A 27,572-nucleotide genomic window follows, 5' to 3' on the forward strand; every position below is an offset into this window, starting at 1 on the left:
AAATCTGTTATATTGTAAAAATACGAAAATTGCAAGTTAAAAATCATTTTTGATGTTTTATAGAAATACGATAGTTTGTTTATTGTTTAATTTAGTTGGTTTATTATATCTTCTTGAACATTTCAGAGCCACAATAACTATATGACGGAAGGATGATTTGCGTATACATTCTTTGCTGACATTAATAAAAAATACAAGCTAGGTTGGTCCTCGGTTAGTATGCTGACTGAAGGCCAAGCAAATTCTTATACAATAGTTTGCCATACAGCTTGAAAATAGGACTTGATCTTGATTGTTTTTTAGAACTTACAAATGCTGAAAAACGTTCTATTTTTCGTTTGCTTGTTCTATCTTTTTATCTCGATTTATAATCCAAGCATTGAATTACATTGTTTATCAAGGAAAATTGAAAAAATGTATATAAAAGTTTCAGTCCTTTTTTACTATTATCGTCTACTTTGGCAAAAGCCTTATAAAGTATAAATCAGCAAAGAAGAACTGTGATGAAGAAACAACCTTGCACGTTCAATTCGGTATACCATATATGACTGCATGCGTAAAACTTTCATGTGCAATACGTCGTTCTTTTCACTCTGCAAAATTTATTCATGGTCGGTGACATAAATTGGGGACATCGCAAAAATTGACATTTTAACGAACTATAAATTATTTTAGCTATCCTACTTCCTTCGACACTATAAATCTAAATTGATGTAATATTCTAGCAACTGTTAAGCGCAAGGTATACTTGGCACAACCCTCGTCAAGAGCGGAATTTTTATAACAAATTTAAGGATAAAAATAAATCGGTTTAATAGAGAATGTTTATAAAAAAGTAAATGATGTTTACTTTCTAATAATATGCAACAATCAGGTAGCTTCTTTGTTAATATAAGAACATTATCTTAATTAAAAATACTTCAGATCAATATTTTCAAACTCCATTTTAAATTTCTAATACAATTTAATGAGAATATATACCGTTTCATATCAAATTCTAAAACAGCGGCTTATCATTCAAATATATAATTTGAAATAGCCTATAGATTTATCGACAATACTTTCATGTTGCAAAATCACTATGAAAATTCGAAAGACTTAAAAATACAATACTTTCTTTTTTTGATCATACTTATAGCAGATTTTTAGAGTCTATCGCCATATGAACAAAAACCGCGGTGACCAAATGGTTTCTTTATCAAATAAGTGATATGTAATGTTCGGCAAACATATCATTTATTTGCAGTATTTTGCAAATCGTTCTTATTTGCATTTGCGAAATTACTCAATGCGATATGTATACGTTCGTATTTACTTCTACTCATTTGATGAATAACAAATTAGTAACATGTGATCAATCTTCTGCAAAGCGTATGTAGGTGTAAGTAAGTTTCGTTTAAAAGCATTATTGCCTCAATTAAATTTCGATTCAAAGATAAAATGTCATTAGCATTAGGCCAACCTACGTTAAGTAAATTTATCCTTGCGAATATGTACCGTATTTTTCATGTATAAATATCACCAACCTTTTTTTTATTGATATGTAAATTGGCTTGCCTAGAACTGGTTATTCGAAATTGTAATTTTATTTATACAAGTGGGATTCTAATGTTTTGATTAAAAAATAATCTATACAACTCGAAATCAATTTTATTTTTAGGATGTCTGGTTCGAATTTCAAGGTGACAGACTCTAATTTCACTTAAAATATATTTTTTACGCGCATAAGAATAATATAGACTTCAAAAATTCTTATAAGCTATTGTTTTACTTTCATTATACTTCGAAACCTTCAAAATCGGTTTTTGCATAAATTTGTCCACTAACGCGTTTTTGATACGCAAGTGGTTTGTTCTCAGCGTAATCATTTTCGTTCAAAGCTCATTAAGTGAATTTCGATATACTTCATGAAGTTATGCTTTACATGTGTAATTTGCATTATACAGTTTCATTATAACGATAAAGTATTATTAAACTTATGAATTACGTAATCAATATTTCGAAAGATCAAGACGCAACGAGCCTCTGATTTTTCTATTTCATTCATATTCTAGTACTTTCATTCGTTTGAATACTTTCTTCTGTGTTCAGGATATTACACACTACAAGCTATTTTATTTGAACATATTTTTATCGAAATACTTGATAAATGGCAACGGCGACATACGTCTAAGGAGAACAAATCCGCGTTTAGTCAGACATAGTATATTCCACGGCTGCAGATTGAATGAGTTAGCTAAAGGTTTTTTGCTCTTATTTATAAAAATAAATTTTTGTTTTCCATTAACAGTATCGAATTGAATATCCACAAATATAAACTAATGAATTTGTGTTACATACTGTTACATCATGCCACAAAAACAGTGTGACGGGAGCAAACTATCCTTTACCTTTCGTCGTACAATTATGCGAGATTATTTTTGTTACAAGCTAAAAGTGGCTATTTTCTGTAAGCTATATCAGATGATAAAACAAATACTTCTTATAAAACATTCGCAAGCTCAATATTACTGAACATTACATTCAAATTTAGTATAATATTGACTAGTTTAATCAGATATGATCTACAAACGCTAAAAATTTTGATTTTTTTTGATTGCTAGTAGTCGCGTTGAGCAATCAATTCCTTTCACAAACAGCATCGAAAAAGTAATATCAGGTTTTCACTACTTGCGTCAATGACATGTCGTCCCCAAAATTAACAACGATATATATTGAGCTGTCAATTTAATGCATAATGATTTCGAGCTCAAAGTAGCTTTTAGCCTCGAAACGACCGTAGTACTGTTAACATTTTGTCACCAAAATTGCGCTTATCTCGAACAACAACCTTCTAATTAGCTAATTCCGCACGCATGCACTGGGCTGTTTTACTTAACAAAAATATCTCGAGCGGCGACCGGAGCTTGACGATAAAAAGCGAAAAGTACCGCAAACGCAGTGGAGGAAAACAATTAGTCGGGTTGCCCGAGTATATATCGTGAATCGATTAACAATAACGTGACGTTTAATTAAACAATCTTACTCCAGGGCGAAATTGACGAGTAGCTATCGTGTATATACATAGCGCGCGCGTCAGACATTACTTCGGTTTTATATATATAATAATATAATATATCCGTACGTGCAAGTATTTGGCAGATGAGATTTCGGCTCTCTGATTGCACGACAAACAAGCGGACTCAACAATTTCCCCGCGAGAAATAGAACGAAATTGAATTGGAAACTGTCACGCGGTCGCGGCGTTAGTTTATTTCATTTTCAAGTAGAAATCTCAATGTACGCTCCGACCTAGCGCGCTCGCTCGCCATCATGCACAACAACTCTCGTTCAGTGATATTACTGTTTGCGTACTGCCTCGCAGAACAAAAGCAAACTGACTGCACGGGAGCGCTGGAAGCTGTTTGGCTCGAAACAAAAAAACAAAAAACTAGAAAAAACAACAAGAAGAGGAAGGAGAAGAAGAAGCGAAGAAGCCTCGTCGGCGAGCAACATTCGTCGTATAAACGAGCACAACCTTAGAGTCGAGCACGCGATCGCCCGCCGTGTTACACGCACGATATGTATATAGGCAAGCACAACCAACAGTAGGTGACGGAGAGGCGAGGAAAGTCACGTGAGAAGAAGCCTCGCCAGGTAAAAAGCAATGGGCACGACGAAGCTTATGGCACCGAAGTCAATGCTGACTCCGGAGCCGTAATTGTCCTTCATCAGTCGGTCGTGGCAGCTCGCGATGGAGTCAAGATTGACCAAGCTCATGTTCATGCCATTGATGTCCGCGGTCGCGATGCAGAAGTTGTGCTTGCGAAACTCGTCCACCGAGCCGTTTACGAAGTCGCTCTCCAGCACCAAGTGGATTTGGCAGTCGCACGGAAAGTGATTGCCGTCGGCGCTTATCGTGTTCACGTGGAACGTGGCGTCACCGTACTTGGGCGCGCGCAGCACGTGATTCTTGTGGAAACGTAGTACGTTGATGGAGAAATTGGAGGCCAAGTGGAACTCCTCGATCGCGTCGATCTTGTTGCTCAGGATATTCAGTGCCTCGATGTGTTCCAAACCGAAAAAGGCGTCTTTGTAGATGATTCCAAGGTCGCTCGTCTGGATCATTAGGTTCTTCACGTTTCTGCAAATTATTTGTTTTCATTGTTTTATCTTCCATATCGTTTCATATTGTTTCAAATATTCATTTTTTTCCGAGTTATTTTTGCATTTCTTTTTATTTATTTTACTATCGAATCTCCGCCAACAAACCACACAACTCGTTCAAAGTCCAAATTGTTCGCAATCTCAATTGAAAAGAAAATATAGTTGACAATCTTTATTTAAAAATTTATCTCAAATGAAATAAGTTTAGGCGTAACGACGTGCACATGCGTCGTTGTATAAACCTAATTTATAATCTAGCCGCAACTAATAGATGCAGCCTTTGGCGCTGGTTCAGAAGTATCCTTTTGACTCTTATTTAACTATGAAAGCGAGACTTAACAAGAGCTTTGACATGGTTAAAGTGCCTATACTTTGCTCAATTTCGAAAGCTGTGCTGTAAGAGAAATCCTCGCCTTCAGAACTCTGCTTATTACGCTTTGACAAAGTAGCACAAAGCCAAAATCAATGTTGAAGAAAAATCTATAGTTGTAATAACTAGGTTGCTTAATATATAGATAATGGCGTGCTTGAGAATTCGCAATGTATTAGACGGTCGACATTTTTTATTTTAATTGATGTGATTGAAGGGAAATTCTGCACCTCTTCGTTAATCAAATTGCATTTGTACGTCATCTCAGTAGGAGTTGAATTTATATGTCGCGTTCTCCTCGTTAACAAGCGAATAAAAACAAACGCCTTTTCACTTTGCTTCAAATTTTCCAGTTTTCAATAAAGTAAACGTGCTTAAAATTTGCGAATTTCTTTGATAACTTTTTCCGTCAACTTTAATATTTTCATTTTCAAACACGAACAAATATTTTCTTAGAAAAGAAGGCAAGGAAAGTCGAATGAATAGTCGGTAAAATCTAGTTATCCGTTGTATACCTTCATTATATTTGCTGCCATCCGTGTCACATAATATACTGACATGAAAATGTGATTTTCGAAAGGATACTTGAGTACGATATAATACGAAAGGCACAAAATGAGATGTAGCGACATACTGATTATCTTAGCTTTTGCAAAGCTGAAGATCCCATACAACGGCAGTCAGGCGCCGTTATCGCAAAACGATTCACGTACGTCAAGAAATGAAATCGAAAGGGAATGACTTGGGCGGTAGTTGAAACGATGTTCTTTTGCATGCACTCGTCAACGAGCAAAAGAACTGAGAAGCGATAAGTATCTGGGAAAAGCCGCAAGACCCGATAAACAGGACCACGGTGGTGAGCGAACAGCCACAAAATCAGAGACTTGCAAGCACAAAGTTACGCGCGGGTGGATCGCAACTCACTTGAGTCCGCGAAAAGTGTTGGGCTTGAGGCCCTCGAGGTCCATGAAGGTGAGCTTGAGTTGGCCGACGTACTCGAGTCCGTTGAAGGCGTCGGGCTCGATGCTCCTGATGCCGCCGGGCAGCAGCAGATGATCGACGTAAGTCAGCCCGGAGAAGGCGTTGCTGTAGATGGTCTTGAGCGGGTTGTGGCTGAGCACGATGTACTGGATCTGCGAGCTGCCGGCGAAGGCCTTGCCCATGATGTAGGCGATCTTGTTGTAGGCGAGGATCACGCTGCTGACGTTCTGGAGCGCGGTGAAGGAGAACTGGTCGATGTGCGCGAGCGAGGTGTGCTGTATCGAGAGGCTCTCGAGCTTGCTGAGGCCGCGGAAGGCGAACGGCTTGATGATGCCCACGAGGTTGTTGTCGAGACTGAGCTTCCTGAGGGAGCGCAGCCGCGCGAACGCGTCGCTGCGGATGATCGAGAAGTTGTTCTTAGACAGTGACAACTGCTCGAGGTCCGACGGCAGTCTGCTTGGTATGTCTGTCAGGCCACCTGTGTTGCACAGAATCTGAAACGACAACTCGGGACTAGCAATTGCTCACCTTCGCCTAACTTGCTTTACAATAGCGCTGCCCGCGTGTACCTGTGTATACACCTTAGCCGGCAAACTGTTTGCGAACTATTGATTGGGCTGCCTACGCGCCGGCACGCGGTATAATTAAACTTTCTCTCTCTCTCTCTCTCTCTCTCTCTCCATCTATCGTCGCCCCCTTACCCGACTGTTATTACTCTTTTTCAAACTATCTTGCACAATGCCGAATCACAATTACGGATAATAAAGAAACCTTCTGCATTCCGCTGTTGATTGATGGTTTTCCAACCAACTCCTTCTATCACCAGATGTTTTAATGTAGTTTCCACGCACTGAATATCGACTCAAGTTTCCAATGCACTTTGGTTTCATGACCTATAGATACACAAGTTTACTATCGTCCGTTTCATCATTCGCTACGTTGCTGTATAGTACGAAAGGCGTTTTAGTTTCGCTCAAAGTTTTGATATCTTTAAGAAGTTATCGCGATAACATTGCAGTGATCCTAACAGGCCGAAAAGTTTGATGAACAACTCGAACGAACAGACGCCAGAACAACGAACAGATGATTCCCGTGCGCTTTGGGCATTAGACGGTAAATGTTAGGCGATAAATAAAAAAATCACGGGTACATTTGGCGTCGAGCAGCAGAATAGTGTCGTACCCACGAGTCACAGATCTGGGACGCTTATTTTTCGGTCACGCATCGAATCTGCGCCTGGATTCGCCTGGCGAAGCTGCATAGTGCCAGGCAAACGGAATCGCGACAGAAAGGCATTTAAGTCTACTTATGTAAAGTGCGCGGAGAGTAGCAACAGTCCTTGTAATCTACCGCCTTACTGCGCGCTCGAGAACAATCGTCTTCGTAGTTTGAAAGTCGCGCGACTGCTGGGAAAAAGTCCGTGCGCGGATTTCGGCGCGCGAAATAGCTTTAAACTTGTCCCTCTCGGCGTCGAGCGCGCATTACGCGACCGTTGGCGAATTGTCCGTGTCGTCGAGAACTCGCCGATTGACGAATCGAGTTAAGCGGGCGCAACGAGAGAAACGGAAGGTGAAGTAAAATCGTCCGTTCTCTCTGCGCGAATGCATCGTGCGGTGCTCGAATCGGTCCCGTTGTCGTTTCAGATTTGATTAAACACAATACGACCTCGGGCGACGCACGCGTCCCGCGAAGGCAAATTGAAAAGGAGATAAAAAATAAAAGGACACGAGAAGGCGCGCTCGAATAAAAAAGCCGACGCGGTGGCGCTTTAATAGATCTGTATTTTAATTCGCTGGAGAGCAGCAGCTATAACTCAATTATCCGAGCCGAGAGGGCAAGATTTGCGGGCTGCGACCCATTATCTCTTGTTGTGCTCTTATTTGCTGCGACTATTGATCGCTCGGCTCTCTGTCTCTGTGTGCACGCGCTTTCGCGGTTTTACTCCCCGGCTTATTGAATGTTAAATACTAACTCAGTACATTGCCGATACAATCGGATTTCGCGGTTTATTCTTGGCAATTAATTTTTCATCAACTCGACATCAAATTTCCACGAACTGCAAAATGACGCCGGGCGCTAATTGGCTCTTATTGCCCCGTCGCGGACATTCTAATTTCGTCCCCGATGCCATTTGCCACCTTTCGAATCTGATTCCAGATTTTTAGTTATTCCAAGTTTGCGATCAGTCGACGGAAAGAGTTTCTCGCATTTTTTTTTACCATGTAAGGGGAAAACTTTTTACGGAAAATTTTATTTCGATTAAAACTTTTCACATCACTAGTTACTGGATTATTGTATGAATTCTCTCTGAGTAGGAATTTATTCGATGAAAATTTCAAGTAAAGCGTCGTCGGCCGTGATAATAGTTAATTACATCGGTCGTACGTTATTGAATCCACCCGATTCCCGGTAAAATTCATAATTTCTCAATCAGAGATTGTATCGTGTACTTCATATATTACATTAAATTTGCCTTTTCGTGAACCGTTAATTATATATCTCTTGCAATAATAAATTCCTGTAATGAATGCTAACAGTGAGCTCCATAACTGTCACAATAATCGTACAATTCCATTTGCACGTCTATTGTACTATTATATTTACCATCACTGCTTCCCTTGCGTCAATCAGTTTACCAGTGAAAAAAAACATGCGCTACTATTGTGCCCACTACAATATTGTCATTGTTTCACATACATCAACTGCAAATTTAGACTAGCGTGCGACTAAGTTGACACGATAAATAATGAAACAATGTGAATTACCTGCGTCTTCGAAAGACACATGCATTCTGCAATGCACCAGTCCGAGGTTTTTGTGTCGGCTGTAGTGATACTTCCCCTTACGCCAATAAGTGGAAAATATGCCAGAATTATGCATAGTAGATAAAGAAACCAGATCTGCAAGAAAACAAGCACGTGGCTTTTTAGTTATTTACCATTCCCGATTATTTTTTATGCGTCGCAAAACACCTTTATTGGTTCTAATAACGCGTTCATCGCAATACATGAGAGCATCGATTTGTAAGAAAGAAACAAGATTCATTTAAATGCATTAGATTCTCGTATCGTGAGTTTAGTAAAGAAAAAAAGGAAACCGACAACATCTACGTAGGAATCGTACGGAAAAACGAAGACCAACTGAAATAATAATGTTCATTAATGAGATGAAATAAATTGAATGCATAAAAAATACGTTTACCGCTATTGGATTATTAAAAGTCATTAAATGGTTGAATCGCTGTTCTCCGATATAAATTGATATTTTCTTTCTTCGGCTCAACTTTCACGAGCTGACAAGCGGAACAAATTGGCACATTATCCCTTGTCATACTTCTTCTTTTTCTCCAAATCACTTTATTCCCGCAAAAGTTTACTTTGAGTTACTTAGGATATTTCTTCGATATACTTTGTCCGAACAGATAGCACATGTACTATCTAGTTTGACCTATTTCTTAAGTTGTTTGCAAGAAATGTCACCTAATTGAATTTGTATGTCGTTTCAAATTAATGAAATAACAGACGACAAGGAATCGTGCACTCAACTCGAGTTCGTCATTCTCTTTATAACATGCCGTCGATTTTATCTACGCTCAAAAAAAGTTAATCATAAAATTCAATAGAATAAAGAAAAATGGGAGGTTTTTTTTATTCAAAAGAAAGTAGCACGTTATCGATTCCACGAAGCGGGGACATGATCAGAATTTTCATTCAAAGTAACTTATTCGGTTATATATGAAAGCATCGATATAAATAAAAATTTACGATGATAATATCACGTAAGTTGTACGTGCATACAACAGCACAAAGCCAGGAGTATTAAAAAAAGAATATTCGCGCTTCAGCGGTCTATAAAATTTGATAAAGCTGTAAATCAATTTTCAATGGAAAGATTGCAAAAGGAGTTGTGTATTGCGGGGTGGTAAAGCGAGACGTTCTAACCGCGTGTACCTTCCGCTAGTCCAATTCCAACGCGGTCGTTAATGAGACTCAACGCAATTAATCGCGCTCAATCTCATTGCTCCCGGATTTAAATTTAATTTTTCCCGTCAACGTCGATGAAGTGTTAATTTATTGTGCCGCGAAAGCTTCCACTATACGCGCGCTAAACGATCTGCGCGATAATCAAGTCTTTGTCTAATTACACAATACGACACGTGCCGTTTCGACCCTCCCGTTAGCCGTTAATCGCGTTGCAATATTCCAAATGCACGGTAATCAGAACTTTATCACTTTAATTACTTTTCGGCCAACCTATGGATTTCAGACCGCAAGCTAATGCTTTCTAATTATCATTTGTATCGTCATGAATCCTTTATTTACTTCACTTTTTCTGTTATCCTGTACGGTTGTACAAAGGTTTTTCAATTCTTCGTCCAAGCTAGTTTTTCATTTGAGCCACTCGTCATTTCGCAAACCAAGAAAGCTTTCACAAGAGAAAAAGTTTATCGATGCTACGCAACAGATTGTATCTTTGAACTGCAAAAATGTTTGTACGGCATCGCATTGTAGGAATGTATTGTAACAATTTTCGACCATTTATGAATAAACTAGACCACTGTACATACTAAATAAAAACAAAGAAGCTTGTCAATTTGTAATTGTTGATCTTTCTAGCTATTATTTTTTTATGAGGCGGATCAAGTAAACCATGGCGTTTTGTAATAATTCTTGCATTCCGCGCGAACGTAAACGTAAAGTTAGATAGTGCTATCGTGGACGAGGTATAGTAGCGGCAGTTTCCTTCGCGGAAAGATATTTAATTTTGCAACTTTACGAGGTCTTAAACTGTCGGCAGGAAGAAGTAAACTGTTTTTCTTCCCTAGCTCCTTCCCACTCCCCCTTCGTCCGCATGAAAAATCTCGTCACGTATATTATTCCTTCGACGCAGACGTGGCACTATAATTTCTCGATAAGAATTAGTATTCAGAGTGGTCAGATAAGGAAAAGTGTGGCACATATTTCATTGGGCGAGAAAGGGCGACAAATAAAAAACAAAGAAAAAAGCAAGGACCATTTATCGCTAAATGTCCGTGGCAGCGAAAAGAAGGTATATAGGCCGGCAACGCGCGCGCGCGCAAATAAACGACCGCGAAGAGGGCCGAGAAGAGGGAGAGCAGAAGAAAGCAAAAGAAGAGGACGAGGAGCGAGATATACATCGCCAAAGGGCAAAACTGAGCGGAGCGGGCTTGAGCGAAGTGTGCCTTTAATACATTGAGATATCCGCGTCGAGAGCCCATAAAGGAAATTAACGTTATATGCGCGCGCGAGAACTTTTGTCGGTCCTCGGGGAAATCTTAAAACAATCTTTTTCTCCCGCTCCCTTTCTCGTTAAACTGCACTTGGGGTGGATATCGAGATTGCAATAAAGAATTCAAATTGATTGCGGCGTCGCGACGTGGACGCAGTAAGGTCGCGTGATAATCGTCGGCGCGCGCCGAATTGCTCCTCCCGTAAGAGCAGCCGAGGTAGCTCGCGCGCCGTCATGCTTGATTCGCCAACGAAAATGAAGCCATTCACGCGCGTGCCATGCTAATTTCGATTTTTCACACGCGTACGCCACATAGTGCAGCGTGGCATCGCGATATGATAGGTATTCTTCGGAGCACGCGGCTGCCGAGAGTTTCTATGGAATTCCAAATCCAAGAAAGAAAGCTGAGAAAAGAAAAGATCTCTCTCTCTCTCTCTCTCTATTGAAATGCAAAGTTTAGCATAACAGATTCCCTTATCTCCTAGTAATATTCACTAGAGGCAATTCTCTCCAAGAGAAAAACAGAAAACAAGGCGGCGACGAACAAGAAAGGAAACGAAAAAAAAAAAAAACTCGCAGTCCATAAAGCGAGTAGATCTAAGAACTGGCGAAAGCTCGCTCGTAAAGTACTATCCCCCGGCAGTGCGAGGGATCAAGGTGTAAATCTCCGCACAGCCACGGCGCGGCGAGTCGTGGGCGCAGGCGAGAAAAGAGAAGGATACCTGTGCTCTGCGATACATCAATGTGCGTGTGGATTGTAGGGCGCATGCCTCACAAGTGAAACGCCTTGAGTGCGAATGACGATGCCGTATATTCGTTGGCTCGGCGGACGGCAGGAGGGAGCATCGGCGGACGCGCGATCCGTTTGCTCGCAGTAGCGCGGGCGCAGGTAGACTGAGCGTGTGGCAGGCTCGGCGGCGGCGGCGGCGGCGGCGGCGGGATGAGCTTCCTCGTGGGAGGAGGAGGAGGAGGAGGAGGAGGAGGGAGGCCGCCGTCGTCCCGGCTTTATTTCAGAGGGAACCCGGCGGGCTTGTCGCTTGTGCGCAAGCTCATAATTATTCTTGCCGTCCGCGTATCGGGAATGAACCTTATTAGCCGAGCGGAACGATCGAGCGAGCTCCTCCTTCGGTTCTCTCCCTCTCTCTTTTTCTTTGCTGTCGCAATTTCAGCCCCCTTTTTCCGCCCGTCTGTGCGCGCGCGCGCGCGCGCGTCTCCCGACTGTGTGTGCGCGCAGGCAGCCAGCTCGCCCGCGCGGGTCGAGTGGGTGGAGCAGCGCCAGCCGCCAGATAAAGACGACGAGGAGGAAAATTAAGAGCCGGGACGGCAGAGAAACGCGGCCGCAGCGTGGCGGCAGGATGTGTGCCAGCGGCAGCTCGGACGGACGGCCGGCCGCGCGATCCGACACGCGTCGGGGATACGTGCGAATTTGAATGTTTCGTCTGCGCCGCACGCTCGTTTATCTCGAGCCGCGGCCTTGATGAAAGTGCTATGGAAATTCCGAGCGCTTTTCATTATTCAGCGGGCTCGCTGCTCTCCGTTACCAGCGCCGCGACGCCTCATAAAAATGCGACTTTTTCCATTATGCCTTTTTTCAATATTATACCGTGGCGCGCTGCCTCCCCGTTTCGCTCCTTGACGATTCCTTGCCGCATTGTTAATTTCTCGCGCCATCGCTGCCACCAGGTAAAATGCTCTCGCTCTGGACGCCACCCCCCTCTCTTCCGCCTTTGGATTTCGGGAGAAAACGCCGAGTCTTCGGCTTCGTTGATTGCTGCCAAAATTGGTACCAGGCGTCGACGAAATTTCGACGCCTCGTCGTCCAACTGGCCGTTCCGTCGTCGCCTCCGGGAGAAATTATTCTCGATCGATGCCAAACCGCGATGAAGAACGTCTACAGTGAAAGGAAAGAAGCGCAACACCCGAGCGTGCGCGCTCGGTGTTCAATGTCTAGATAACGTGCAGTGCACAGAAGGAGCGCACGGTCGTCGCGCAGTTTGCTGCGAGCGAGGCGCAAGCACGGCGGCCTGTTTACGCTTTGCACGCTCGGCTAACACCGATATAACTCGCCTACACGCAGACAATGCATTTCAAAACAAACGCTTCCAGAGCACCTTCGGCCTCGACGTCGTTAATCTTGCGGTCGGAGGCAGTTAGGTTCCGTTCGCCGCGCATTTGAAGGATCCGCGATTCGGTTCACCCGAAGCGGCTTTTCGCGCGTATAAAATTTCGAAAAAAGCGGAGAATAAACTCCTCAACCGAATTCAGCTTGCGATTCAAGCTCTAAGCTTTAGCCGCAGACTGTGTTTCCAAATAAGGCTCAAGCTGCAGTCATATTTTCTTTCATAGACTCACATTTTCCTTTCGAATTTCCTCAATCCATTAAGTTTCTGTTATTTTTCAATAAACAAATTTTAATATCCGCAAATAATCTAGTTTGAAAGCTCATGCTTTCATTGAACACTCAAGAAGGCAAGCTCTTCGTTCAGAAGTACTCTTGGTTTAAAGACCACTTACAAAGGAGTGCTATATCTTTGGATGGCTTATTCCGCTATGATTTTGGACAGTATTTTCAGGCGCAATAATATTCCTCAAAGTTACGAGCGAATTGACTACCTCGATACGTACAACTCCCTTGATAGTTGGTTAAATTTTCAACTTTTTTATTCACCATTTTCCTAAACGAAGAATTTCAGATTCTTTATGTAGAGATTCAAAATTTTAATCGCTAATTCAAGTCCATAATACGAAAGTTCCGGAACTAATTTAACCTCGTTAGCGCCTTTCTGTCCTTAACGATAAGCGTGTAAGTTTGTTTAGCAATTTTCGACGCCAAATATTCTACAATATCTTCCTAATCTTCATGAGTGGACTCATTTTCTTCGTTAGCATAAGCCTTACGGAAGTAACTAAAGATCTCTTCCAAAAGTACATCTCAAACTAAATTAATCCTTAAAATGCCAGAGAAATGATGATTTTCTTTGAGGCTTTAGAGAAAGCCTTAACAAAGTACATGACTTGATAAGCTTAGCAAACAACTTGAAATCATATAAAATAGTTTAGTCTAATTTTAATTCGCTCAGCTACTTTTATTTACAAGCGCACGCCAAATATGGAGTATAAGCTTTTGCCAAAATTATCACGCAGATGCTTGAAAATCTTAAAATTTTGAGATCTTTTGAAATCAGTGATTCCACGTAACTTTCAAATTCTAGAAAAATATTCTCCTGTACGTGCAAGAATTTCATTTTGAGCAAATAAAAAATGAGGACCCACTCACTGCTAAAGGAAATCATTTCGTAAAAGTAACAATTGGAAAATACTCTTATTCCAGGAAGATACCTTTTAGGCCAACAACATTTTTTTCTGTGTAAAAATAACCGTGACACAACTTCAAAAATTATATGGTTTGATATGCGCCTTATAGTTTGAGTACTTAAGATTGCGTATTCCAAGCATTGACATGAAAAGTCAAGCGGTACTAGCATTTTAAGAACTCGAAAAAATGAAATGGCTTGCACTGCATCAAATTTTTCTTATGTTTACAATCAAACTATTAGTTGAGATAGACTTGACAACTCGAAAATTGAATATATACCACTCTCATTAATAAAGTATTAATGAAATAATCAAATAAATGTATTAAAATTTATCTAAAAAATTCATTAAACGACGAAATATGTTCTTTCGCAGACTCTTCTCGAAATTCAACCACCGTTTTTTAAAAAAATCAAGTCAGAAAAATGGAATTATCACCTAATAAAAATAAAACACTGGTAAGGCTTTCGGGAAACTTTGAGGGTTAATAAGAAAAGCTTCAGCTTCATGACACAAATTGTAAGAGCGTTCGACGTGTATGAGGTACAAAATAGCTACTAAGGGCAGAGCGTTGCCTCTCACGAAAACGTCGGCTTTTTCCAAGTTTTTGCTAGATCGTCTTTTTTTTACTATGAAAAGCTCTTCCACAGTATGTTCTTGAATTTTCATCTATAGTTGCTTATGGGGTATTCGATCGTATACTACGCGAGATGCACATTTGTTCATTTTCAATTGTTAAAATATGTAGAAGTGCTTATTTGCATAAATTAATATACAATTGGTTATACGCTCTATTACATTTTAGAGACTATTATATCTTGTTATTCGGTGAATGTGTTTTTCAAGAAAAACATGGGCCAGTTTAAAAGCCAAATCCTCGAGCTATGCCCAAAAAATTTCTCGCTACGATAATTGATTCTATGAAGAAAAAAAATTTTACGAATTCCAATTAAAACATAGTCAGTTTAGTTCGAATTCGTCTTTTTAGAAAGAAGATTGATTGACAATGTTTAATTAAGTTTGTAAATCTTTCTGTACAGTTCCTCAGTCTCAATATATTTTCTATATAATCAGTAATTTATGTGTCATCTCATTTACTGTTATGTTTAAATAAAACGCGATTTGTAGATTTACTGATAACAACTTTGTTTTCCATGCAAAAATGTCGGTTCTAAATGAATTTTGTTAATTTCTGGAAACTACAAGAAAAATATAATGTTAAATATTCACATTGTCGGTACTTTGAGTCTTGGGTACATGAAGATGTAAACAAGTGAGAAGACAATCGCACGGAAAAAATTGAAAAAATTGCCCTCTTGTATGAGATGGATAATATTAAGTAAAATCCTGTGGTTACAAAATTATATTTTCTGCAATAAAAGAATTCCTCTAGTAGTAGGTATATCGTCGTAACTTCTACCTGTGCCAGTTTGAACAAAGTCAGTAACTTGTTCCATATCCCTATATATTTGTCATCGTAACATGAGAAAAAAATGGTACTCTTATAAGAAGGGGGCAGTAATTTTGAACAAATACTCATGTAGTAATACGAAATTCTCTTATTAATAGATTTCATCTCAGGAATCCTCTTGTAACAAGAGAATATTTATATTATTTAGCCGGTTGTGAGTAAAATTCAGTTTGTGTGTACATTTGATTTATTAATCAATCGTCCATTCGATTTATAATATTCCAACCACGTGAATGAAAGTTAAATAATTATTTGGAGAATCGCATCTATCCGTAAATAAAATACCTTCAGATTTTATAATTTCAATTTTATATCAAATTTCAATTTGCGTTTTTAGAATACAGCACACCTATTTTATATAGTGAAGGTAAAATAAGTATGCATTCGGACAATCTGCATTAGTTATTATTGTTTCTTCGAAAAATATTCTAATAATAGTAGGAATTATTGATAACTCAAGAATGAATTAAACAGAAATAGTGAAAAAGAAAGTCCAGTAAAATGCATAAAAGTCATTAAACAAATACAAAGCTCAGCAGAGAATAAAGTATAAATGCCAGGACGGAATAATGAGAATATCGCGTCTCTGCAAAAATTTCAGTTTTAAGCAGTTTCCTTTTCGCTATTAAGACCTCTTATTTAGGAACGAAAAGGATAATCACGCAAATTTTTAGTCCTTTTTCTTGGAGAAAGCTATCCATTAATAAAAGTACTAATATTTTAAGAATCATATTTCTTAAGAAAATGTACATTTGACGATGATTTTTCAGTTCTACGATGAGTAATTTATCAATTCACGTGACAAAATGAAAAAAACAATATCAATAATAGACATTCAATAAAAACAAAACTCATCAAAAGTATCATGTCTTCCTTATCGCTACTTCTCGAAAGGTACATTTCAATCTAACCATCCACGCAGACAAAAAGTGCTTTTACTCTCGCGAAAAATTTTACGACAGATAGCGCGTTTCATTGAACATCGGGACCGGTTAAAAAAAATTGAAAAAAAGAAGCAGCGCACAGTAGGCGTATAAAAATGTATATGTGTGTATATGTTTATATACATATATATATATATATATATATCAGTGATCAGCGCAGCACTCGTGACTGTAACTTTGCAGTGGTGAGAATATTTTGCAGTGGAACGTTGGGCAGAAACAAAAGAGGCCAAAAGCCGCACGATAAAGCGCGAGCAAAAAAATGCCAAACCGCACGAGCCCAGGGATACGAATGGATACATGCACGTGTGTGTGTGTGTGTGTGTCGCCAGGTCGAGCTCCCGACACAGCGATCGACACCGCCGGGGATTATATGGGATTCACGCGCGCACGTCTGTGCTCCTCGGATTTTCGCTACCTCCACACGCGCGAATCTATCTATATGCATGGACAGGGAGGAGGGTCATGTGTGGAGAAAGACACCTTTTTCATCTTTACCCTCCTGCGGTGACTCTCTTTTTTTCTCTCTTCTTTCCCTTTCGCTTTTTCCTTTGCTCTCTATATATGATATTTGTTCGGATTTTATATCGAGGTTTAACCACCGCGTTTTCTGTCCAACTAAAAACACACACACACACACACCTACAAAGTGTACTAAGCCTATGGGAGAAAAATTGCCAGCCGGAGATTAACTTTTTCCGAGGTGAATATTTATTTGTTTGAGCCCTAGCTTTTCATGCGTGTTTGTGTATTTCCACATTCTCTCTCTCTCTCTATCTCGCGCTTTATTTTTTTTTCTAGCCAGCGGCATTTTGTCGTGTAAACTACGCAAACAACAAAAATAATTTCGATCCCGATGAAGTTTTGATCGGAATTTTCATTTTTTTCATGTTAACAGAACTTTTCATTTTAATATACTCTATTTGCTATTAGATGTATTGGTGATTTTTTCCAACATTTATTTGTTGAGAACAAAGTCCAATATTTATTTTACTTAGTGCAGAGGTTCTGCTAGTAAAACTATAATCGAAGATTTTAATGTTACGTCTGATGCAAACATATGGGTAATTCTTGGCTATTTCGATTGACTTGTAACCCTAAGGTTGTAACCCTAAGGATTAGGGCTACACCTTCCGATATATCAGGCCCTTGAATTTTATGATTGATTTCGATAGCAAAAATCCTCAGGAACACGCAGGAGCAAGAATTTTAAAAAATATATATACTTTTTGAGATATTAGCAATTTTTTTAACAAAAAGTTAATAACTTTCGAAAAAAATCTTTTATTGTTTATTGTTGTACTTATTTCGAAATTTTAAGGCATTATAAGTATTTTCAAAAAAATCCGACTTCGATATCTTTATTAGTTTTTAAAATACAGCCGTTTGAAAATTTTTTATCATTTTTCTTTAATTGTTAATAACTTTTGATATAATTAATGTATCGTCTTCAAAATTTAGGAAAAATCTCACTTTTATGTGTAGAACAATTGTGCCAAATTAAAAAAAAATCCGTAACCTAAGGGTTACAAGTCAATCGAAATAGCCAAGAATTACCCATATGTATGATATCTTTAAACAACAGATACATTTTATATTATACTTAAACATATATTTTTAAAGAGACGAGATGTGATTTGCTTACAAATAAATTTGATGTTCGGAATTTGAAAGGATGTAAACGTTGTAGAACGTAATTTTATATTTGAAATTCATTTTAAGAGGATTGACTAATAAACATCGAATAAAATCGTGGTAAAATTGATTGAAAAAATATAAAGCAACAAATGTAATAGTATACATACACACCAATTCTTCAAAAGTAAAGGTACTTAAATAAATACGTTTGCGATAATAATAATTTACCAAAATTATGCAACAGTTTACTCTGAAATATAAATTCGATAATTTGCAACAAAGGCAGTCGTGAGAACTGAAATATTTTACGTGTACAGGGAAGTAATGTCGATTACGGCGTCGAGAGTTGCTGCGCGATAAAATGAAGCGTTTGTTAAACAACTCATTAGAGTAGGGGGACAAGTTCGTATATATATATTTGAAGCCGCCAACAGCATTTGCACTGCTGGCAAACATTTCTCGCGTAAAACGTGCACAAACGCGAATAAAACCAGATAGAAAATTGCAGCGAAAGCCAAGTGCGCGCGCGCGCACACGTGTGTGTATGTGTAATGTTGAGGACACCCGTGCGGGGCGACCTATTCAGTGGAAAAATCGTTATATAATCCAGCCATGCAAAAGCCTACCGCTTCGACGAGGTCGTTGTTACTCGCAGTTAGGCCGATTATTCAGCCTGACAGAATCGGCGTTAATGAGACGCCCCCACGAGCTGCACATGCATTAATTTCTACCCCATTCTTTTCCATTCCGCGACACTTTTATTTTCGGCTTCGTTATGACCGTCGCCGCCGCGACCTTACGTCCCATTCATTCGATCTTGCTCGTCCTCCTTTTTCTTTTTAATCATTTCCTTTTCTCTTTCGATTCTGCGCGGAAGCGAGACCAGCTTTTCTTCTGCCCAAATCAAACTCCCTTGCCGATATTTTAATGACGTGAATGATTAAATGTCGTCACGTGTTTTTTTCTTCTTTTTCCTTTTTTTTATTTCTGCGCAGTGTGACGCGCGAAGGGATTAAAAAACTACGGAAAATCTTGTTGCTAAACCTATATGAAATTGATTTGCACATCCATATCAATAGTGCGTGAATCATTTGACAAGATATTCATGGAATTGATGCTTACAGCACGTCGCTTCAATTTGGGCTTTAAATGATTGATTTGTTTGCGTGCAATGTTATTTTCACAAGTGAAGTATTGGTTTCTTAATGTAATATTTCATTCTTCGGTTAATATGCAGTGATTTCTAGTGTATTGTGTCTATTCATCCATTTCGGTTTATTAATTACCGACACCGTGCAGTATTGCTTATTAATAATCAATCATGGCATATGGACATTACACACGAACGCAATTTCCATTTTAACTCATTGTGCCATTTGCTTAATCGACTTAGTCACATATCATAACGAGTGGATGCTTTCGTTATTTGACTCAGTTCATTAGTCACTATTGCTAGCGTTAATTGTCACTAATGTACTCCTTGACAATGATGCATACTTGGGTATAACTATCAATAATACTTTCTCGATTGTGTCAAATATCGAAATCATTTTGAGGTTTGACGTTTGAAATCAAATTTTCATGTTACGTTATCCTCAACTGTAACGAAACGTTCAACTGAAGGAACGTGCAGAATTTTTATAGGAAATGGCTTTCGGCTAATTTTTTTGAAACTTTGTAAAACGATAATCCTAAACACGTCAAAGTCGAACATTTCTACCTATATCTTTATAGCGGAAGCAGTCAAGTGATCAGTTGTGAATAACTCAATTAACAGGCGATTTTGATCAAACAAGAGGTGTTATATAATGTATTCATTCTATATTACGTAAGATTTAGAGCAAATAAGTTATCATAAGACTACGCTTTCAGGTGTAGATGAATACACTTGTTGATACATCCCTTCAATTTCTTGTTCGATGAATGAGTTAGTAAATAATTGTTTCTACTCCAAGACTCTTTCTCAAAGAGCATTTCTATTTGCAGCATCTAACGTGGTATTTAATAAGGATTCATTGGGATACTTGACACAGTAAATCTGACAATGTGAATCCAGTATATTCGTGATTTGATTATCTGAATGATAGTCACGCGATTAGCTGTTTTGTGGTGTTATATATATATATATATATATATATATATAGTCTGTTACGCTATTCTATAATTTGCAGCCTGATATTTTATATTTTGATATTCGCTTCGTTCGGGCGTAAACGCCACACAAAACAAGAATCTACTTTCCCGCACTTGTATCGTAATGTACTACTTCAACACACTGTGCGAAAAGTACGATTTTGCCTCACACTCACCGCAAAGTGTCCGCTTGAATTCGTACTTCCCACACGTTGTTTTGAACCATACCGCAAAGAGCTTCTCGACTAGTTAATGTACGATATGGTTCCGATGTTTCGACATAATCAATGACTGAACTTACATTTTGTCTGCTAAACTGATCAAAAATAATTTTCAAAGTCATAGCTCAATCTTACACAGCAAAATCAATATATCTTTCCTATGAATCTCAATTTTCCGTTTTGTACTACTAGTTCACAAAAAATTGAAAGTTCTTCAAACCATTGCTTATTGATTGATGATAAACATTTAAAATCATTATCATTTAAGTTATCGTAGTCAATTCCTTTACCCAATTCCAATACCATATTTCTCATTCAAGTTCTAGTGGGTCGATGGAAACCCTCTCATTCAAGTGATGTCTACAACTACGTACGTTCTCCGGTATAAAAATGTTTTTCTTTATAAACTCTTGACTTCTGCATTTTAAAGATAATCTGAGGATGTCATTTTGCGTATTGCAAATCCAAGATGCTGTTTGCGTAAGAACGTGTAATCGCATACAGGATGGGTCTGCATCTATATTAAAGCAATCTCAGCAACTATTAACTGTTTATAATAAACCCAGATATTTTACTCTGCTATCCTCGAAAGGACCGTAGAATAAACTACCCTGGCACAATATCAACATGAATACTAAAGTATCTTCTCTCTAATCTTAACGCATTAGTAAAAAAATGCATGCATATATGTATATCCTCAATCTAACTGTTTATATCCGGAATGAATGTTATATGCGCGTGTGAGTGTATGTGTGTACATCTATATAAATAATAAGTATACCGATATAAATAATAAGTATACCCCCCCCCCCCTCTAGACACATACGCATACCTACATATCTCCGATGAAAACATCATTCCTGTGCTTACGCTATACAGCATATGGATAAAAAAGTTCGACTTTCACAGACTGTAGTTTTTAAACTGAGATCCTTGGAGCTTTGGGCCTACGGAGACTTGTTATTCTACGTGTTAAGCACTATCATTTTAAAAAGTTTCAAAAAAATTAGTCGAAAACCATTTCCCATAAGAATTCTGTGGTATTTTTTTAATGAGAAAGTAGAATTATTCAAAAGTACATACACTTGTATTTTCTCTTTGACATAACTTTTATATCAAGATTAAAAAAAAGTTCTTCAACGTGCTAAATAATATAATACGCATCGTATGAAAATTACTCTATTATAGATATATATAAATAGAGTTATACTGCTAAAGAACTTCTTGTCATTTTTAAGAGATAAATGTTGGGTTTTATTGTAAAATAAAGTAAATCTGTTTGCAAAAATATTTTTCTGGAAAAAAAATATTTACGTTTATTTATACATGATTATATTGTAACAGGAGGAGAAACAGATTGAAAAAACAATGATTATGATTATAGATAATATATATTTCATAACAAACCTGCATAATATGATTGATCGGTATTGCGCATTATCGAGACTAAAATTTATTTAGCATGAGTCTTCGCCGACGATTGATTTTGACCACCCAAGATAATATATTGTAAATAGGCTCCCGACTGAAAACTATTAGATCATATCACAGTTAGGATCTCATCTGCGAATGTGACATGTATTATAAAATCTCTTCTGAAAAAGTGTTGTAAAATCTCTTCAGAAACCTCATTGTCCTTGGGCCCATGAAAACAATTTCCGCTGACTGAGATCTCACTAGAGATTTTATCGTTTCGTGAGTTTATAACTGAAATATCAGAGTATTTCACTCAACGTGAATGGCGCTCTAAAGTATTGTATGAAATTTCAGAATCATAAACACAAGAAATTCGGAGATGCAATCTAAATTGAGATCTCATCTGACGGTTTTCAGTAGGACTAGGCGGACAGAATCAATCGTTGGCGAATATACAAATGATATAATTCCATTTACATAATAGAAATAAAAATAAAAATTTCGCCTTTTCTCTATTGTTATTGATTATCAAAACTGTATTTTCTTCTGGAGTCACATGCGTTTTCACCTGTCGTATATATCGCTTATCCATATATATCTAATATAAAAGAAATCAGTCTTAAGAATAATACAACGGTTGTTGAATAAGGCAGCTGATCGTTCATTATTATTTACATTTTTGTGCTGATATATATATATATAATGTATTCATATAAGTTTTTTATGATGACTTGAGTGATAATGTAAAAAACTGACATGGGTATAGGCGTAATTTTATAAAGGCCACACAGTTATTTCAGACACCCTTTGATTTTTGCACGGAGTCTTCACCTTTTCTTAACTTTTTTTTATCAATTAACAATAATTTTTCTAAACAACTACTACAATCATTAAATTGATTCTATATACCGTCAATCATATCTTAAAACGCTAATTAAAATCTAAAGTGCAAATGGCTATGCCATAAAAACATTTAACTATTCTTGTCCACTGTTTTGTGTTCACATTAACAATATTGGGAAGCATTAAGTTCAAATGATATTTTCTCCCTTGAGATCAAGAACGATTTTTCACAACTAAAGCTGTGCAATCTTTAAACTAAAATTTCGTGTTTAAAGAATAAACAAAATCGTTAAATTTCCTTTTTATGCTCGTACGATCGTTATCTTGAATAAATAAAGATACGGCTACGAAAAAAAAATTATGTAAATTTTTAAACTAGTATTATTGTTATTAATTGATACATTAATTGGTATTCTTAGTCGTTGACGGAATAAGCGCAAAAAACAAGTACAGTTCGTATCTCCACGTCGTGGTTTATAACGAAAAAAATAGCAACCTTGAATCACATTACGGTGCAGGTACAACATCAACTTTACATTTCTATAATATAACATAATCTGCTTGTATATAGCTATGGTAACGATATGGAGACTTACAGTGAAATAGCATCATTTTTATGACTTTTGTACTAAGGTTCGAGGTAGCTTTGTTGCGCAATGAACGTGTGTCATGCACTCTCTTGACCTTCAATCTTATTCGTAGCGAACTTGATACATATTTTATTATATAAATATAAATATAAATATATGTTTATATATATATATATAGATATATAGATTTTAAGTGTAATATGGGTTTAGACAAACATATGTATAGCGCTGTAACCGCACTTGCGTGGAGGCTGCGTAAAAATGAACGCATGGACTCGCATAAATCTCTTCCATTAATACGTACGTTTTATCATTGGTGAGCCGTTGTACGGGCGCCTTATACCTAAACATTTATTCGCAGGTAATGTTCTGTCATTAAGATTATTCTATTCTATTATTCTTTTCTCGCTCTACTATTCAATCTTACCTAGTAGCTTATATGCTTATGAATAATTTTAATTTAGCTTCTGAATTTCTATTTGAAAGTATATATAATAAATCTGAATATAATATTAAGGTCTTCAGCATCTATCGCAGTACAATCTATTTTAATTAAAATTCTAATGATCCTAAGCCAGCCATCAAAAAGTTACTTAAGTTCTAAACTAATAAAGTCCTATAAATAACAAACACGAAATATGTTTGCTTAACAGTAAGTGGTCTCGTCGACTATCTATAGCTATTTCTTATATTATTGAGGTCCTGTCAGTCAGTCTTACTGAAATAAATGGTAACCAAGGTTTGCTAATTTCAGCGATTCACACTGTTAGAGGTAGTTTCGTTGTTGCATAGCATTATCTTATTAATATTAATTCACATAACTTTCCTTTTGCCTATCTTTTTTTTTCTTTCTTTGCGATCGTTCTGGCATTATTGCATCTATTTCCCAGAGCCGCGTTTTATATGTTTCGATCGGCACGTATCTATATATCAGGATGTGTGGCATATTATTATCACTATAACAAATTAACATTCGATAATTCAAAAAGCCTTCATATTGAAACTATTCTTAATGCTAATATAGTATGCTTATGATTAATACTAATAATAATTGGAGAAATAATAATACGAAAAGTTGTTACATATAATATGTTTACTCATGCGTCAAGAATTAAATTTTTCCACAACGTCAAATGTAATGTCATAACGTCGTGTGGAAACATTTATTAAAATGATTAGCTTGTTCCGATATTTCTATACAGAAACTTTCCTACATAATTTGTACTGTTTAGTGCCTGCTGGCGGCGACACCTATAAACTAAAAAAATAGAATGATTTTAACCTTAGAAAATAATTTCTTTTCATTTACAGATTTGCGCAAACGATCGCGAGCAAGATATCAAATGCTACGAGATGAAACGTTGAAACAATCAAAGTCGACGGGCGAAAGTCTTTTTCAGCAGTGTAGCTTGAACATTTATGAATTAAACATTTATAAATTTAGACTTCGCGGGGACATTTCGACCTTTCAACGCTTTAATTATGTGATATCTCGTATATATTCGTCTGACGATTGATTTGCGAAATCCTCAAGTACAATTGATGTTGAAAATTGCATTATTGTATCACCCAAGTGCAAAAATAAAAGCAAAACGATACTATTTTGTGCGCCCTTTAGACATAAATATTTCAAATTGAGCCTCTATCACGCAAAGACCGCCCAAAAAGAACAGAAATTAAAACCTCGAATCACAATAAAATTGGAAAATCAAAAATAATAATAATAAACTTGATGTATATAATAAGTTCGCCACCTACGACATGTGTCGGGGTACTCGTTCCGTAAAAAAAAAATGAATAAAAAAATAAAGAAAAAATTAAAAAAAATTAAAAAAAAGTTGAAACATTTGATAATATAATAAAAAGAGTATCATTCGATATCACGCGTTCAGAGGGGTCAAAAAAAGAAAAAAAAAAGAAAAAAAAAACAAACAAACAAACAAACAAACAATCAATTATAATCGAAGTTTTAAAACTTTTTGCAAGACTTTTCTCGTATAAAAACTCAAACAAATAAATATAAACTCTAAAAGTTTTCAGAAAAAAAAGAATAAGAATCGAAACGAGTTCTTGGCAACACGATGATCATCGATAGAAGGCTCAGTCTCTCGATCACTGTCGCAGCGTGTGTCTTAGTCTAGGCCGGTGTTAATTATTTGCCTCTCCGCAGCCACGGCGTCGTCGACGCTAATCGTCGACGTCGCCGATAGGTGATGGGTTAAATCGATTGTCAAGAAGCGGTACGGAGATAGATAGAGGACACACAGTCTCGCTCGATCGCAATTACAACGACAATAGGTAGATCGCGGGTCTCGAGTTTCTCTCGCCCATTCTCTTCGCGCTCGCACGGCGTGCACAGCAGAAGGCTTTTTCCAATTGAGAGCCAGTGAGGAAAGAGCGAGAGAGTGGAGGGAGGGAGGAGAGAGGGACGGAGAAACTTGGCAAGGGGCAATCTGAAATCCGATCATTGAGTTGGTCGTCAAACTTGGATGCGCAAGATTTGAGAGGTTGCGCTCGTTCCCCGGTTCTACCTACCACGGCAGCAACCACGACTACATCTAGTGCTGGCGTTGAAGTTGTTGAACTACGATGGAACTCGTTACGACTGGTCTTGCTGCATGCTCGGCTCGTCCTCTTGCTTGATCTCGAGTGCGGCCACGGACGGCAGGATCATGCTCTGACCGCTGGATCGACGACTGCCGACCGACAAGTCCTCTGCGCCATCCACGTTGCTGTTCGGCGTGGCCGCGACGTTGCCGGTCGGCGCGTCCATCTCGTCGAGACTGGCGCGGCTCGAGGGCGTCCGGGCCAACGAGCCCGGCGTGACCGCGCCCGTTGCCTGATGGGCCTCCGAGGCGTAGCCGGTGCCGGGGTCGCTCTCGGTCTCGGACGCGTTGTTGGCAGAGCCGCCGGCGGCGCTGGTCGTCCCGGGCCCGTACACGCTTCCGTTCAAGCTACTCGAGTAGGGAAACCGAGCGCTGCTCGCGGGCATCGACTCGCGCCGCGCACGCGTGATTCGCTTCGGCAGTATGCCCGCCTTCTTCAACTTGTCGTAGAGCGTGCGCGACGGGATGCCAAACTTGGTGGACGCCTGCAGCGCGCTCATCTCGTCGTTGCTAACCGCCGACATGGCGTCGAGTATGTGCTGCACGGTGTACTGCTTGTAGCGCTTCCACTCTGGCTTCGGTTCTGTGCATTCAAAACAATGGGTCGCTCGTTACAGTTCGTCCGAAAGCAACGAGAGCAACCGGCTCCGTTGTCCACGATTACGTCGCGCGCGCGCAGCTTCGTTGTTTCCGCCGTGGACCGGCGAGCCGGATAGAGAAACGAGCGGCATTACCTTTGAGCTTGGGAGGAGACGTCGGCTTGTCGTCTTCGTCGGCCGTCGGGGGGTCCAGCCGGTCGGAGCTGTTCCTCCTCTCGTTATCGGGAAGCGAGCTATTGCTGTGGCTGCTGAAGGTGTCCGGTCGATCCGGCAAGCCTTCGCTCTGGCCGCCGAGGACGTTCCTGAGGATCGGGGTGTCGCGAGTGGCCATGTAGCTGGACAGCTTCTTGCGGCTGAGCGGCGGCACGTCGTTGCTGCTCTCGTAGGTAGTGCCGAGCAAGGAGGAGCCGCGCGGCGGGGGCTGATGGCCGGAGATCGGATGCTGGGGCACCTGATGCAGTCCGGCCAGGCCCGGCCACAGCGCTACGTTGCCGGGGGACTTTATGAAGGGTATGCTGTAGGGCGTCGCGACCTGCGGAAGCGGCGAGGTGTAGCCGCTGCGGAGGTTGCTACCGGCTTGGCCCGCTGCTACTGCCGCGGACGCCTGTGCAAGCTCGGACAGCGGCGAGTACAATCCCTCGGGCGCCTCTGTCTTGCAGGTCGGCTCGCTTTCCTCGACCAAGCCTTTGACCTGCGAACGACACGGAACGCGCTCAGACGGACGTCTCGAGAAGGCAGGCGGCGTAGATAGTGGCAGGCAGGACCGGCGCGCTTACCTTCAAAAAGTTGGCAACCTTGAGCAGACCGGTGAGCTGATCCTGGGCCACGTTAACCTCGCCCCGGTACATGTAGTCGAGTATCGCTTGAATCTCGCTGTACTTGACGTCGCTCAGTATGACGATGGGGTGCTCGCAGGGGTTCTTCATGAAGAGGTCCTGGAAGTAGGAGGAGCACGCGGCCAAGATCATTTTGTGGCACTTGATGGTGTTGCCCTCGTCGACGGCGATAGTAACATCGGTAAACGCCTCGCTTTTCAACAACTGAGCGAT

The 27,572-nt window shown here is 39.3% G+C and overlaps 2 protein-coding genes across 4 annotated transcripts in view; both read right to left on the reverse strand.

The window, feature by feature from the left end:
- Positions 1 to 159: 159 nt before the first annotated feature.
- On the reverse strand, positions 160 to 11,623 carry LOC131663237 (leucine-rich repeat-containing protein 70-like). 2 transcript variants are annotated; one of them, XM_058933514.1, is made up of 4 exons: positions 11,470 to 11,623; positions 8,263 to 8,397; positions 5,513 to 5,991; positions 160 to 4,123 (listed from the first exon to the last, which is right to left on the reverse strand). In XM_058933514.1, the coding sequence occupies exons 1-4, from the start codon at positions 11,485 to 11,487 to the stop codon at positions 3,613 to 3,615; spliced, it is 1,143 nt and encodes a 380-aa protein (XP_058789497.1). In that variant the 5' UTR covers positions 11,488 to 11,623; the 3' UTR covers positions 160 to 3,612. The 2 variants fall into 2 exon arrangements, with proteins under 2 accessions (XP_058789497.1, XP_058789496.1); XM_058933513.1 differs by having other exon boundaries at positions 5,441 to 5,991.
- A 12,178-nt stretch (positions 11,624 to 23,801) lies between these two features.
- Positions 23,802 to 27,572, reverse strand: part of LOC131663248 (protein tramtrack, beta isoform-like) — a 39,866-nt gene continuing 36,095 nt past the window's right edge. For both annotated transcript variants that reach the window (XM_058933539.1, XM_058933540.1), the window contains exons 2-4: positions 27,300 to 27,572; positions 26,659 to 27,214; positions 23,802 to 26,507 (exon numbers count right to left, since the gene is read on the reverse strand). The exon at positions 27,300 to 27,572 is cut by the window's right edge and continues 89 nt beyond it. In XM_058933539.1, the coding sequence (XP_058789522.1) occupies positions 25,918 to 26,507; positions 26,659 to 27,214; positions 27,300 to 27,572 (1,419 nt within the window). In that variant the 3' untranslated portion in view covers positions 23,802 to 25,917. The remainder of the gene's footprint in view (positions 26,508 to 26,658; positions 27,215 to 27,299) is intronic.

Source organism: Phymastichus coffea, unplaced genomic scaffold, assembly GCF_024137745.1.
Source record: "Phymastichus coffea isolate CEN01 unplaced genomic scaffold, Cenicafe_Pcof_1.1 PCOF00031, whole genome shotgun sequence".
Classification (NCBI taxonomy): domain Eukaryota; kingdom Metazoa; phylum Arthropoda; class Insecta; order Hymenoptera; family Eulophidae; genus Phymastichus; species Phymastichus coffea.

Bases quoted from the DNA above. Each gene is read 5' to 3' on its own strand.
- LOC131663237 (XM_058933513.1), bottom strand. The intron at 5,992-8,262 runs GTAATTCACATT...TTGTCGTTTCAG, and splicing joins TGTGTCTTTCGAAGACGCAG to ATTCTGTGCAACACAGGTGG. The intron at 4,124-5,440 runs GTGAGTTGCGAT...AATAATTTGCAG, and splicing joins AACACTTTTCGCGGACTCAA to AAACGTGAAGAACCTAATGA.